Genomic DNA, 16,032 nt, shown 5'->3' on the forward strand with positions numbered 1-16,032 from the left:
CCCTATCTTATCCTTGACTTTGTTATAGGTTGTATCCTTTTCCCCTAGAATGTATCCCAAAAGAAATGTCCTAGTAACAAATATAGCTTTTTAAGCTTTTGTTCTGGGGAATCTAAACATTAAAATCGATGATTCTAAAACATGAAGTGGGCTGAAACCATCGTCTCTTAACAATTTTCTAATGCAAAAGTGGTCTAGCATAGAGTTTACATCTTAAGCAGTTTATAGTTCATGGTTTTAATTCTTATGTGCTGTAAGGACCCTATTTGAGTTTTGGTCTGTTCCTACCATTGTTTCTTTGTGGGAAGCAGTTGGGGAATTTTGGAGGTTTGGGAGATTTTTTTTTAACTACTTGTAAATTAATGTTTGGGTTCAAACAAATTAGTTGTTCAACATCTGTAATCCAGTTTTCTGTAAATGTTGCTGTTGTTCTAAGCTCTGTTAATGTTAAGCATTCTTTGTATATAAAATTACAATAAAATGTTAAAACTGGTTGCTTGTTTTGTGGATGAATGTAAAGATAAAACCCAATGAATGGCTGATGTGAGTGCTAGATGCTTGAAGCTTCAAGTTATCAGGACTCACTCCCTTAGACCCTGGTTATATCTAGACTATTCTATATAATACCTTAAAGATCAAGTTCATAAAACTTCGGAGAATCAGATTTAAAATGATGAGTGCTCCGTTGCATGTGCTTTGCACTTAATTTGAAACTGATTCTACTTCTTAAAGAGCCTTCTGACTTAATATCATCTGCATAATGTTCAATTGTTTTACCCATAACCCTACCTCCAAGTTGTAAATATAAAGTCTTTATGCTACGACACTTGAATTATTTTTAAGGCTTAAAATGTCAAGTGTTTCCTTAATCTGTTTTAACTCTTAGAGGAGTCATATGTAAATCTTAATGTAAGGTACAAACAGGGTCTAAGGTTTGAGTGCCCCCAGCAAGACCTTCAGCCCTGCAGACACCCAAACGTCATGTAATGAATGACCTAAGGAACTCCTGATGCCTCTTCTAGGTTATACGTGTAAATAGCTTTCAGTTTTAGGTTTTATGCAAGATTAGATACTGCTCTTTACAGGATGAGTGGTGTTGTCTTTGGCTGTGTGGTCTTAAATGTGTTTCTAATGTGTGTGTCAAATAATTACCTGTTAAACAGACTGCCAATCTGGCTGAAGCCAATGCTTCTGAAGAAGATAAAATTAAAGCAATGATGTCGCAATCTGGCCATGAATACGACCCAATCAAGTAAGTCCATAAGTGCTTCATACTAATAGGTACATTGGGGTGGATTTTCCCCCCCAATCAGAAGCTTTATTCTTTCAAGGTTTCGTGTACATGTAATTCTGTTTCCCTTTCAGTTACATGAAGAAACCTCTAGGCCCACCACCTCCATCTTATACCTGTTTTCGTTGTGGTAAACCTGGCCATTACATTAAGAATTGCCCAACAAACGGGGTAAGTCCAAAGTAGAAACCATGGTACACCTTGTTTTTCTTACAATGATTTCTTAGCTATCGGATTTTTCTTGGTAAATACTGCCTTCTCTATTACAATGGCAAATGAGCTCAGGCTGTGGAGCCAGATTGCCAGGCTTCAGATCCTGGCTCTGCTGCTCAACGGTTGGCTGAGCTTGGGCAGGCCACTTGACTTCTTCAAGCCTGTTCGGTCTTCTCTATGAAACGGACATGGTAATAACAGTATTTACCTCGCATGGCTGTTGTGAGGTTTAAATGAGATCATATATGTAGAGCCCTACAAATACTATAAGCAGTTAATAAGCACTGCGTGTTAGCTAATATTAAACAAAGGGTAACTGCTTGCTTTCTTCCTCCTTTCTCCTTTCCCCTCCAAATAGGATAAAAACTTTGAATCTGGTCCGAGGATTAAAAAGAGCACTGGTATTCCCAGAAGTTTTATGATGGAAGTGAAAGATCCTAACATGAAAGGTGCAATGCTTACCAACACTGGAAAGTATGCGATACCGACTATAGACGCGTAAGTATTCTAGTTACGTATGACCTGTGAGGCCACAGCCCGTCCGGGCGCTGGTGTTTTATGTAGGCTTGGGGTCGCCACTTGGCTACTTGGATTTCTGGTGAGCATTGTATAGCAAGACTGTTGGTCTCCACATGTTGCATTTCTGTGTGAAGAATGAGAGGCTGCAGTCTGCTCCATTAAATGCAAATTTAGAATGGATTTGGGGGTTTTTGTTACCACTGAGTGCCACTTCCCTTGTGGGCTTCTAATTTTTTCTTTTTCTGTCATACCCTGCTTTCTTCTTCATTCACATACATACTCCCACATGATCTTCTATGCTATCTACATGTGTTAAGTGAAAAAGACCAATGTCTTAATCATTCTGAGAAACAGAAGGCTTAAGCACAAAAGTTGTATAAGATGTCAGGGCAAATTTAAGTGCCAAGAATAAATAAAGAACTGAGTCCTCTTGAATAAGTTTGGATGTACCGTGTGAGTCTTAAACTTCTAAAATAACGATTTATTTTACAAACCCATTAGTTCAGATGAGCTACAGCTCTATACCCTACAGCTTAATGCTTATTTGGAATGTGTTTTCAGATCTTGTTTTAGGAGCCAATTCTTAATGAAGTGGATAGACCTGAAAACCTACTAGTGGTATAATTCAACTGACAACTTCTCATTTTATCTGCTTTTATTAATCCCGCTAATTACCTTTGTGGTTACCCTCACCAGTTATGAACTCACATGATACAGAGCACAGTATTAACTGTCCCTTTGGACTGGGTTCTCCAACAAGTCCTCCAGTGGGTTATGAAGTGAGGGCGTCCTCAGGACATACCTTGAGAAACATCCATTTAGAGAATTAACAGTGCCCTAGTTCATCGTGACATGAAGAGAATGAGTAAAAGAACAGTTGTCCTCAGCCTCATGCTGTAGCGTTGAAACGCAGCATAGTGCGCAGATGAGGGTGATGAAAACGGCAGTGCCGTGGAATGATCTTGAAAAGATTTTATGGTTTTGAGTATACACTTTAGTAAATAGACTGTTTTCATTCACAGATAAGGATTAGTGTTTTCCTGAACTCCCAGCCTTGCTCACTTTCTCCGTTTCACCCCCATCAATTTTTGATCAGTCACCATCCTTTGTCTTGTGGTTCATCTTAGAGCAGTCTGTTTTTATGCTGTTTCTGATTCAGACATTTCATACGTGCTTCCAAACAACTTAGGTTGAAATGGATGGTTTTTACGGACACAATTTAAGAGCAGACCGCTTCATCTTAATATAATATATACAAGTAAAAGTACTTAAATGGAAGTTTGTGTCGGAAAAATTAACATCACCCTTGTGAACCCTAACTAATAATTAACTTCATTGTTTTTGAATGCTGAAATGCAAAAGCCCATTTGTGCCAGACACACAGCAAATACTGGGGAAATGGGAGCCCAAATATTTTAAATGAAACTTTCACCCTCTCCACTAACACCACTGATAAGCAACTCAGACTCTTCTTGTTTCTTTTTCTATCCTCTGTTCTTCTTCTTTTTTTTTTTTTTTCTTTCTTTTCTCTCTTTTGGGCAGTGGGAGACTCCTCTTTCACAAATTGGGAACAATGGGGCATAAGCAAATTGATACTTATTTCTGGAGTCGTGGTGATGTCTATGGAGCAGCTGCAACACAAATAACACACCTCAGGTACCCTCCTCTGTACAGCTGAGATGCTTTCATTTTCAGCAGTGAGATCGACACACTCTGTTCCTGAATGAGATAGAATTTACCTAGGAATTCCTATGTTATACAAATCTGCCTGATTAGAGAAGATGTGGGTGTTGGAAGCAGTGGTGACAAGTCTGAGAATAGTGTACTTTGGTTTTTTATTTTATTAAAAAAATTTTTTTTAATGTTTATTTTTGAGAAAGAAAGCGAGCGAGCAGGGGAGGGGCAGAGAGAGAGGGAGACACGGAATCTGAAGCAGGCTCCAGGCTCTGAGCTGTCAGCACAGAGCCCGACATGGGGCTCGAACTCACAAGCTGTGAGATCATGACCTGAGCCAAAGTCGGACGCTCAATTGACTGATCCATGCAAGCACCCCTAGTGTTTTATTTTCAATATGTTTAATATGCAACATTTCTGCAAAATGTATTTCTACCAGAAAATGGACCCAAAATGACTGAAGTGTTACTTTATATTCTTGTAACACATATTCCAATCATTGAAGTCATTAGTATTTCTTAGTTGGCTATAAATAGATTAATCTCTCTTTTAAAATACTAATTAGAAGTAGACCACTGGTTTTGAAGTCTGATGATTCTAGCTACTAGCTACTGGTGTGGTTGGTTGCATAATATTTCCCTTGAACTGTCCCCCTCGATTGTATGATGTCAGCACCAGTTTCCATTTCCTATATTATAGCATGCTCTCTGATACCTTCACAGGTTTTGGGGACTGTTGCTCTATGGAAGGGAATTCCCTCCATACCCCCCACCCCCTCAAGAAACATGGTAGGATAGAGAAAATTGTGGTTAGGGTGTTGTCATGTCCAAGTTCAAATCCTGTCTCTGCCACTTAAGCATAAACTTGTGGCATTGAATGTGTCCCTTTATTCTCTGGCCCTGAGTTCTAGAGATGTGGATTCTTAAGATCCTTTTAGCCACTTTTATAGCATTTGTTTCTTTTTGTTATACTTGTTTAGGATTTTGTTTTGTCTTTTTGTTGCTTAGGGGGAGGATGTTCATGACTACTCCCTTATTTTGGAAGGTATTATACTTGTGTAAACGAATTTGGCATCGTACTGAATTATAAGCTCCCATTATGGTATAGTAGAACATGTACTATCTTAGTAATACTTTGTTTTCTTAACAATGTTAAAACAGTAAAACCTTCTTTTACAGAGAAGCATATGCAATTGGGAAGAAAGAAAAACCACCTTTCTTACCAGAGGAGCCATCTTCTTCTTCAGAAGAAGATGATCCAATTCCAGATGAATTATTGTGTCTCATCTGCAAAGATATTATGACTGATGCCGTTGTCATTCCCTGCTGTGGAAACAGTTATTGCGATGAATGTAAGAAATGTTGAACCTTCAGAATCTACACGTCTTAGAATATGTGTATTTATTTGGAAGGGCTCTTTAGCAACATTGTATGTTTTAATCAGTATGAAATGTTGATAATTGATCATTTAGTTCATCATTGCACCTTTAATAGCAAGAACTGTTTTTGTCACTACATTTTTTTCTTTTTTTTTTTATTTATTTTAAAAAAAAAAAATTTTTTTTTTAACGTTTATTTATTTTTGAGACAGAAAGAGACACAGCATGAACAGGGGAGGGGCAGAGAGAGAGGGAGACACAGAATCGGAAGCAAGCTCCAGGCTCTGAGCCATCAGCCCAGAGCCCAACGCGGGGCTCGAACTCACGGACCACAAGATCGTGACCTGAGCTGAAGTCGGACGCTTAACCGACTGAGCCACCCAGGCGCCCCTACATTTTTTTCTTTAAACAACAGCCTCTGTCCTTTTAAATATTAGAATTGACCATTTCTTATACCTTCATTAGGGTGACTGTACTAAGGTTTTATAAAATGTAGGACTTTTGTTTCCTACACATTTTATTTTAGTTTTTAAAGTTTATTTATTTTTGAGGGGGGGACGCACAGAGAGAGGATCCAAAGTGGGCTCTGTGCTGACAGCAGAGAGGCCCATGGGGGGCTAGAACTCACGAACTATGAGATCATGACCTGAGCAGAAGTCGTACACTTAACCGACTGAGCCACAGACGTACCCCTGTTTCCTACACATTTTAAATGGTATGCAGAATTTTGAAAGCCTTTTGGGCATTAGATATTCTAGAAATATTTTTAAATGGTACCTAAATCCCTTTCCTGGATGGTGGAAAAATAGTTTATTCTAAAATTCCTAAGTGTAATTGAGAACTGCTCTCTGTAAGCATACTACCCAACATTTGCCTTGTGGTTACTTGTGATTTTTTTCTGATCTTTTATATTGGGTTGGGTTTTTCTGCCACTTATTTCTTACCAAGATGAAAATGGCATCATCTGAAAATTTCACTGCTTAGTCCTGTTTTGGCCTTTTTCATTTCGTAGCTTTGGAATATAAATCTTTATTTTGGGGCCTCTCCAGTGAAGACCAAAGTCAAGAAGAGGTCATTTAAGATTTGTTTCCAAGTGTCCTAGATTTAACAAACCACTTGCATTACTGAATTTTTTACTACACTGAAGCATAATCAGTGAATCTGTAATTTAGTGTTATTCCTCTGTACTGTGCTGTAGTTGTTGCTGATTTCCTTGCCTGAACAATGTTTCTGTTTTTTATAATTCCCTTTTCTCTTAAGTTATTTATGTAATCTCTGTACCACATGTGGGACTCAAACTCACAACCCTGAGATCAAGAGCCGCATGCTTTTCTGATGGAGCCAGCCAGGCACTCCTCCTCCTGACGCTCTTTTAAAAACCCTGTTAGCCCTGTAAATTTTTTACCTTTCTAGACTATATATTATTTCTATTTTTTTCCCCTATACTATTCCAATTTTTAGCTAAACAAAGAGAATAGTATTTAGGAAAGAGTGCTTTTTCTCTCAATTTAAATTTTTGTTTAAATTCTATTTATGACTTCTGGGTTTTGTTTGTTTGTTTTTTTTAATGTTTATTTATTTTTGAGAGAGACAGAGACAGAATGCGAGTGGGTTGGGACAGAGAGAGAGGGAGACACAGAATCTGAAACAGGCTCCAGGCTCTTGAGCTGTCAGCACAGAGCCCGACGCGGGGCTCAAACTCACGAGCCGCGAGATCATGACCTGAGCTGAAGTCGGACGCTTAACCGACTGAGCCACCCAGGCACCCCAATGACTTATGTTTGTAAGGTAGAAGTTATAGCAGAGGAGTGCTATCAGGCGAGAGTCTGTACTTTTAAGTTTTTCAATCTTAGAAATGATAAGTAATGTGTGCTTGGAAAGAGTAATATTTAAACTATTTCACATAGGTATAAGAACAGCACTCTTGGAATCAGATGATCATACATGTCCAACATGCCATCAGAATGATGTCTCTCCTGATGCTTTAATTGCCAATAAGTTCTTACGACAGGTAACTGACTTTGTATCCCTTTTGGAAAATTTTTAAAAATTTTTGGTGGTTTAAACTGTGCTTGAGGAAATACCACCTTACATTTTCCTGCATCTTTCTGTTTGGTATCTGTAGGCTGTTAATAACTTCAAAAATGAAACCGGTTATACAAAAAGACTACGAAAACAGTTACCCCCACCACAGCCCCCAATACCACCTCCGAGACCACTCATTCAGCGGAACCTACAACCTCTGATGAGATCTCCAATATCAAGACAACAGGATCCCCTGATGATTCCAGTGACCTCTTCAACTCACCCAGCTCCTTCTATATCTTCATTAACTTCTAATCAGTCTTCCTTGGCCCCTCCTGTGCCTGGAAATTCATCTTCTACCCCGGCTCCTGTACCTGATATAACTGCCACAGTGTCCATCTCAGTCCACTCTGAGAAACCAGATGGACCTTTCCGGTAAGTCTGTGTATCTCTCTGGTTTTTCATTGTTGTTTATTGCTTTAGTAGTTGTTATAGTGACTGGTAAGTATCATCCTTGTGAACCACTGTGCTCAGTAAGGTGGGTGACTCCATAAAGTAACCCATTGCTAAACGGGTACTTTTAAGAGATGACTCAGTCTTATTGGAGGAACAGGCAAATGAAGGAGTTTCACTTGGCAAATGATTAAGCATCCCAGGATAAAGAACTATACGAGTTGCCAACCACCCCTGTTAAGTGTTGAATTAAAACTCACTTAAATCCTACTGGTTCAGACATGAAAAGGATCTTTGGACATGTAGTCCAGTAGTTCATAAATTCTTTTTTTTTTTTTTTTTAATGTTTGTTTATTTTTGAATGACAAGAGTGTAAGCACACATGACCACAAGTGGGGGAGGGGCAGAGAGGGAGAGAGAATGCTGAGCAAGCTCCGCTATGTCAGCGCAGAGCCCAACTGGGGGCCTGAACTCACCTTGAGATCATGACTAGAGCCAAAACCAAGAGTCGGACATTAACCAACTAAGCCACCCAGGTGCCCCAGTGGCTCATAAATTCTTGAGGAATCAGCCACTTAAAAAAAAAAAAAAAATAGTTGCCAGGGGTCTGTGCAGACATACTGAAGCAAAATCTTGAGGACTGGGACCTTTACATTTATATTTAAGACCTCAGTCAGAATTCATTGGCTTTTCAGTGGTGGAGCTGGAAGTAGAATTTACTCTTAATCCTGTATTCTTTTGGTCCCACAATTTGATTTTCTTCCTTTTTTAAAAAAAAAAATTTTTTTTTTAACGTTTATTCATTTTTGAGAGACAGAGAGCGTGAGCAAGGAAGGGGCAGAGGGAGAGAGACACAGAATCTGAAGGAGGCTCCAGGCTCTGAGCTGTCAGCACAGAGCCCGACATGGGGCTTGAACTCACGAACTGCGAGGTCACGACCTGAGCTGAAGTCGGACACTCAACCGACTGAGCCACCCAGGCGCCCCTCTTCTTTTTTTTTTAAGCTTTATTATTCTTACAACTGATTTCTCTCCCATCTATATAGATGGGACTTCTTAAAGAGATTTCCTTTTTTTTTTTTTTTTTTTCCTTATCACTTTTGTATCCAAAGAGCTCTCCACTTGACCCAAAAGTTTTCATCAACGCATCTTCATGCAGGTGGTGGGTGAACAGACTTACTAAATTATGTACTGTAATTTGCTTACTCTTACTCCTCCATTTCTGATGACTTTTTCACATATTGCAAATTCTCTTGTCTTCTAGGGATTCTGATAATAAAATATTACCAGCTGCAGCCCTTGCATCAGAACATTCAAAGGGAACCTCTTCAATTGCAATTACTGCTCTTATGGAAGAGAAGGTAAGTTTTATTGGCTTTTAAATGTGAGATTTATCTTACAGTTTTCTGATGGGTTTAATTTTTTCTTTTTTTAACTCTCCCTCTTTTTTTTTTTTTTTAAACTCTTTCTTTTTATGCATGTTTTTTTCCTAAAGGGTTACCAGGTGCCTGTACTTGGAACCCCATCTTTGCTTGGACAGTCACTACTGCATGGACAGTTGATCCCCACAACTGGTGAGTAAAATCATTTTGGGTTGAACATTTTCTCCTTTAAAAAATAATTTTAACTTTATTTAACATGCAATTTCATATTTACCTACTGTTCTTGTTTCCAAGGTCCAGTAAGAATAAATACTGCTCGTCCGGGTGGTGGTCGACCAGGTTGGGAACAGTAAGTATATGTTTAAAATAATCTCCAGATGATTGCTTTCAAACTAGATAATGGGAATTATAATCTAGTGTGTTGCTGAATGTTTCTTATTGTAAACCCCCCTTTTTTTATGACATGTTAAGACTGAGCTGAAGTTGGATGCTTAACCAACTAAGCCACCCAGGCTCCGCTTTTTACTTTCATGTCTTAACAAAGTGATCTTGACAGGATCTCAGTTAATGAATAGATAAGATTAATTGAAATACTATTTTCTTTGAAAGAGTATTTGAAATACTGAATCATTCATTGTGCTAATAGATGGGGGGGTGGGGAGCACGAGAGCATGGGGGAGGGACAGAGAGGGAGACACAGGCTCCGAAGCAGGCTCCAGCCTCTGAGCTGTCAGCACAGAGCCCCATGTGGGGCTCAAACTCACAAACCGTGAGATCCTGAGCTCAGCCAAAGTCGGATGCTTAACTGACTGAGCCACCCAGGTGCCCCTCGTTTTTCCTATCCTTAAATGGATTTTCAAATTTTGATTTAACACATAGTAAGATTAAAGGCTACCAAACATAGAATTTCTCATTTTGAATAATCTGTGTTAATGAGATTTTATTGCATATCAAAATATATAGGATATTATTTTTTGCCCTGTGAAATACAAGGAATTATGATTTTTATAAGATGTTCTATGGTATTAAAAATTAGTATGTTTACTTATTGTCTATGCAATCATTTGTGTCTTAGTCTATATCAACAGGCTTACGTATTTGCATAAACTGGCTTCTATTCTAAAACTATGATTTTTCTTTTAAAGATAAATCAAATATTTTATTTAAACAAATAGACTAAATGAGAGACTTAGCGGATTCTTTCAGTAGAAGGAGCAAGGGATTTGGAGACAGGTAGGCCTGAGTTGGAATTCCAGACCCTGCACTTGGCAGTGCCATGACACCGAGCATGCGATTTTACTTCTCAGCTCCATTGCCTCATCTGCAGAATTGGAACAGTGCTGGTTCCACCGGCATGGCGCCTAGCAGATGAAAGGGCTCTTCTCTTCTGTAACAAGTTCACAGTCACTTGTAGGATGCTAAATGAAATACCATGTTGCGGAAAATATTGTACATTGAGGTTTAGTTATTGTCACAGTAAATTAATGAGGAAAATTAACTCAAGTAAGTGTAATGCTTGCTCCTATCTCCTCTATCTGGAACAAGTTTCCGAATGGGGATCAGGGAGAGGAAAAATCTTCTAGAGTAGTTAAAATAGGTATTTTTTAAGGTCTACACGCTAGGAGGTTGTATATTATACTCAAGCCCATTTTATCTTTCTTTCCACACAGTTCCAATAAGCTTGGATATCTGGTTTCTCCGCCACAGCAAATTAGAAGGGGAGAGAGGAGCTGCTACAGGTATGCTTTTTAAAATTTTTGAAAAATTAATCTGATGACACTGCTGAAAAATAGAACACAAAGAAACGAAAGCATGGCAGTGGCAAGGGAGGGAGATTACTTGCTTTATGCTCATCTCACTTCAGTCCTCAGTAGTTGATCTTGAGGCCTAGAGAAGAACAGGTTACATTTAGTGTTTTAAATGATGCTTTTAGGCTGCGTCTTTAATACTCCTTCCCAATGACTACTTTCTTCCAGCACACAGCAGAATATTAGGTTACATTTACTCTTTTGAGGGTAGAAGGAAGTCACTAAGGCCCAGACAGTATTTAAGATGTCAGTTTAATTTAAGGCAAAAGTTAACTAGCTTACCTCTCAAGCGTGAGAAAGAATTGCATTTATTTCTCTTCTAGACTCAATTGTCCCAGTCTTCTCCCACCTTCTCTTTTCCAAAAGAAGAGACAAAGAGATTGTTCGGGGCTCCTGCCCTGGACAGGCAAAAACCATGTTATTCTGCAAAGTAAGCCGTAGGTCTTATTGAGGTCGTTCTCGCCACCAGGGTAAAGGGCCTCCAAATGAACTTTATAATAAGAATATTAAGGGTGTCTTCTAGTGCTCTACTGAGAATTGCTAAGTAACTCTGTTACTAGATCACATGTTAATAGAAGATAATAGTTACCAATTCAGATTCTGAAGAGGCTTAAAATCTAAACCCTGGCTGCTGCTGTTCTTTGTACCAGTTACCTAGAACTTAAAGAACCGTTAGCTTAACAGAAATGAACCCATGTTTTAAAGAAGCCACTGTTTCTTTTAAGAGCGACAGTTCAGAAACTTGGGCCAGCACTGTAATTTTCACCTAACCCTTTGAGAGAAAATAATTGAGATTTTTAGCTGTTGCTTACAGATGTTAAAAGTGGAACTTACTTTCTTGAGGATGAAAGAGCATAGGGAATGTAATCTGTGGTACTGTGGTGGTATGGTGTGGGGACAGATGGCAGTCACACTGTGAACATGATGTAACATGCAGACCTAACTGAATTGCTGTGTTGCACACCTGCAACTAATAATGTAACCGTGACTATACCTCAGTGTTTAAAAATGTAATAAATAAAAAGTACTTTAAGTACAAAACACCCCACAAAACCATGAAGCCATTTAACAACTAGGTTTCCAAAGACATTTTAACGACATAGAGACATGCTCATGATATAATGTCAGGTGAGAAATAAAATTATGTAAAACTATAAAAATAAAAAATACCTAATACTTATTCTACATTGAAGGATCTTTCTACACTTCCTACCTCAAAAGATTACAAGAGGTGGTTTTCCATTTAAAGTTTTGATCTTGGAAGGCTTTTTGGGGAGGCCTAGGTCAGAGAGGCATTAGCCTTGTTAGTTCCTTTAAATGACAGATTGGGAAGTCACCAAAGATCATTGTGGAGGGGTAATGAATCTGAACTTCACAAAAGAGAACTTCTAAATATAGCAGCACCTCATGGAGAAGGCGCTGTAAACTTGGATCATCTCAATCCCCAGGTGGCCTTAAAAATTTTATTTACATATAAATATCAGTGTTATTTGAATAGTTGATTCTATTCCATTGTTTGTAAGTTTGAAGATAATTATGGATAGAAAAGACAAGCTTACTTGTCTCGGGTGATGTTAGTTTGAAGGAATAATATCTTGGAATTTATTTCTCCAGAAGTATAAACCGCGGACGACACCACAGCGAAAGATCACAGAGAACTCAAGGCCCATCACTACCAGCAACTCCAGTTTTTGTGCCTGTCCCACCCCCTCCTTTGTATCCACCTCCTCCCCATACACTTCCTCTCCCTCCAGGTGTTCCTCCACCACAATTTTCTCCTCAGTTTCCTCCTGGCCAGCCACCACCTGCTGGATATAGTGTCCCTCCTCCAGGGTTTCCGCCAGCTCCGGCCAATTTATCGACACCTTGGGTATCATCAGGAGTGCAGACAGCTCATTCAAATACCATCCCAACAACGCAAGCCCCACCGTTGTCCAGGGAAGAATTCTATAGAGAGCAACGACGGCTGAAGGAAGAGTGAGTGTTTCAGTGTGAAATTATCATACACTTTCATTTTCTGATGTAACATTAAACAGGTTATCTTTGGAAACATTTTCTACTGTTTCCAGTTAGTACAAAAAAAATCACCTAAAAATTAAACCAAAGCCATACAAGCAACTTCCTCAGGGACTCCTAGTTATTTATAGTTTTAAAGTGGAAAACTAATGGCAATTTCATTCATTTCATTCATGATCTAATTACATTTGTCTTGTTAGTTTTCTTAAATGGTTTTTGTTAACTTTCACTCTTTAACTTTATTTTACTAGGGAAAAGAAAAAGTCCAAGCTAGATGAGTTTACAAATGATTTTGCTAAGGAATTGATGGAATACAAAAAGATTCAAAAGGAGCGTAGGCGCTCATTTTCCAGGTTAGTGTTTTGCAAGCCTTCACAACAGAATTACAAATGGGACTTTGAATATCCAGGGATTAGCTATGGATATAAATAACATTGCACTTACGGAATTTTTCTGATTCGATCCAGGCTTATAGAAATGGAGATGTAGCTTATTTCCCAATATTTGTTTATTGAAATATTGTCTCAATGTAAATTCTATTGTGTAGAACTAGCAGTTATGGGGATTAAATTGCCCTTGTCCCCTGAAGTTACTTATAGTGTGAAATAATTGGGAAAATGTTTGTGGAAGGAAAGAAATAGAGGACTAGCCAAAGAACATTTCTGAGGACGCTTTTATCTAAGGCTACAGCTTCTTGCTGGAACATTAACCTGTGTAATTATGAAGCAGTGGTAGAATACAAATTGTTTTATCGACAGAAAAACTGAATTATAAAAATTCCCTGGAAGTTTGTTTAAAAGACTTACTTTTTAAGCTTACATTTGTGGTTCCTTTCAAAGTGCTAGACTGTTGGCCAACAACGTAGGACAAAGAAATTACTCCTGTTTAAATAACCAGATAGGAAATAAAATTTAAATTTAATTGGAATTTTGTTCAATGTTAAGTTAATTAGCTCATATAACTCACGGTACATGAATGCGCTTCACTCTAATTGTCAAGATTTCACTTTTGTTTTGTAACAAGTGATTGCTCTGATCTTTGTGTACTTTATTCCATTCCAGTAGAGGTCACTGTGCCTCTCTAACCATCTAAGATGAAATTTGGTATAAAGAAAGATGGAACCGTGAGGAGAGCATGCTAGAATCTGAGTCTGTATTTTATTTTGCAAATATTTCTCAACTATCAACTATTGTTTTGTTTTTTGTTTTTAGGTCTAAATCTCCTTATAGTGGTTCATCATATTCAAGAAGTTCGTATACTTATTCTAAGTCAAGATCTGGTTCAACACGTTCACGTTCTTACTCTCGATCATTTAGCCGCTCACACTCTCGTTCCTATTCCCGATCACCTCCATACCCCCGAAGAGGCAGAGGCAAGAGCCGAAATTACCGTTCACGGTCTAGATCTCATGGATATCATCGATCTAGGTCAAGGTCACCCCCCTATAGACGATACCATTCACGGTCAAGATCTCCTCAAGCATTTAGGGGACAGTCTCCCAATAAACGTAATGTGCCTCAAGGGGAAACAGAACGTGAATATTTTAATAGATACAGAGAAGTTCCGCCACCTTACGACATGAAAGCTTATTACGGGAGGAGTGTTGACTTTAGAGACCCATTTGAAAAAGAGCGTTACCGAGAATGGGAAAGAAAATATAGAGAGTGGTATGAAAAGTATTATAAAGGTTATGCTGCCGGAGCACAGCCTAGACCATCAGCAAATAGAGAGAACTTTTCTCCTGAGAGATTTTTGCCTCTTAATATCAGAAATTCTCCTTTCACGAGAGGCCGCAGAGAAGATTATGCTGGTGGACAAAGTCATAGAAGTCGAAACTTAGGTGGCAACTATCCAGAAAAGCTTTCAACACGAGATAGTCACAATCAGAAGGACAACACAAAGTCAAAAGAGAAGGAGAGCGAAAATAATCCCGGAGATGGCAAAGGAAACAAACATAAGAAACATAGGAAAAGAAGAAAGGGGGAAGAGAGTGAAGGCTTTCTAAACCCCGAGTTATTAGAAACTTCTAGGAAATCAAGAGAACCTACAAGCAGTGAAGAAAATAAAACAGACTCATTGTTTGTTCTCCCAAGTAGAGATGATGCTACACCTGTTAGAGATGAACCAATGGATGCAGAATCCATCACTTTCAAGTCGGTGTCTGAAAAAGACAAGAGGGAGAAAGATAAACCAAAAGCAAAAGGTGACAAGACCAAACGGAAAAATGATGGGTCTGCTGTGTCCAAAAAAGAAAATGTTGCAAAACCTGCTAAGGGACCCCAAGAAAAACTAGACGGAGAGCGTGAAAAATCTCCTCGATCTGAACCTCCACTTAAAAAAGCCAAAGAGGAGACTCCAAAGACTGATAATGCTAAATCATCATCTTCCTCCCAAAAAGATGAAAAGACCATTGGTACCCCCAGAAAAGCTCACTCTAAATCAGCAAAAGAACACCAAGAGACAAAACCAGTCAAAGAGGAAAAAGTGAAGAAGGATTACCCCAAAGACGTGAAATCAGAAAAGCTAACTAATAAGGAAGAAAAGGCCAAGAAGCCTAGTGAGAAAAGTAAGCCACCTGATAGCAAGGGAGAAAAAAGAAAAAGAAAAACCGAAGAGAAGAGTGTAGAGAAAGATTTTGAGTCCTCTTCAACGAAAGTCTCTAAACTGGAAATGACTGAAATAGTGAAACCATCACCAAAGCGCAAAATGGAACCTGATATTGAAAAAATGGATAGGACCCCTGAGAAAGACAAAATTTCATCATCAACTGCCCCAGCCAAAAAAATCAAGCTCAACAGAGAAACTGGTAAAAAAATTGGGAGTACAGAAAATGTATCTAATACGAAAGAACCCTCTGAAAAATTGGAGTCAGCATCTAGCAAAGTTAAACAAGAAAAAGTCAAAGGAAAGGTCAGACGAAAAGTAGCTGGAGCTGAGGGATCCAGCTCAACTCTTGTGGATTATACAAGGTATCTGATTATGGGTGGTTGGGTATGGATGTTCGTTTTCGGAAAGAGTTTCCTTTAATTTTATCCGTGTTTATGCTTTTAAAATGTAACCTATAAATTAAGAAGGGGTTAGGTTTGGGACACCTAGGTGGCTCAGTCATTTGAGCGTCCAGCTCTTGGTTTCAGCTCAGGTCGTGATCCCAGGGTGGTGGGATTGAGTCCCATGTTGGGAAAGAGAAGGCCTGGAGCCTGCTTAAGATTCTCTCCCTCCCCCTCTCCCTCTCCCTCTCCCCCTCTCCCTCTCCCCCTCTCTCCCTCTCCCTCTC

General features: G+C 38.9%; 1 protein-coding gene across 2 annotated transcripts in view; it reads left to right on the forward strand.

Annotated features, from left to right (window-relative positions):
• Nucleotides 1-16,032, forward strand: part of RBBP6 (RB binding protein 6, ubiquitin ligase) — a 32,694-nt gene that overhangs the window by 13,952 nt on the left and 2,710 nt on the right. Inside the window, exons 5-17 of one of the 2 annotated variants that reach the window (XM_049638437.1) lie at nt 1,164-1,252; nt 1,366-1,462; nt 1,863-2,002; nt 4,876-5,048; nt 6,983-7,086; nt 7,201-7,535; nt 8,817-8,913; nt 9,048-9,126; nt 9,229-9,283; nt 10,605-10,673; nt 12,357-12,719; nt 13,010-13,111; nt 13,970-15,727. In XM_049638437.1, coding sequence (XP_049494394.1) covers nt 1,164-1,252; nt 1,366-1,462; nt 1,863-2,002; nt 4,876-5,048; nt 6,983-7,086; nt 7,201-7,535; nt 8,817-8,913; nt 9,048-9,126; nt 9,229-9,283; nt 10,605-10,673; nt 12,357-12,719; nt 13,010-13,111; nt 13,970-15,727 — 3,461 coding nt within the window. The remainder of the gene's footprint in view (nt 1-1,163; nt 1,253-1,365; nt 1,463-1,862; nt 2,003-4,875; nt 5,049-6,982; nt 7,087-7,200; nt 7,536-8,816; nt 8,914-9,047; nt 9,127-9,228; nt 9,284-10,604; nt 10,674-12,356; nt 12,720-13,009; nt 13,112-13,969; nt 15,728-16,032) is intronic. The other variant, XM_049638438.1, reaches the window with a different exon arrangement.

Source organism: Panthera uncia, chromosome E3 (assembly GCF_023721935.1).
Source record: "Panthera uncia isolate 11264 chromosome E3, Puncia_PCG_1.0, whole genome shotgun sequence".
In the NCBI taxonomy this organism is placed as follows: Eukaryota; Metazoa; Chordata; class Mammalia; order Carnivora; family Felidae; genus Panthera; species Panthera uncia.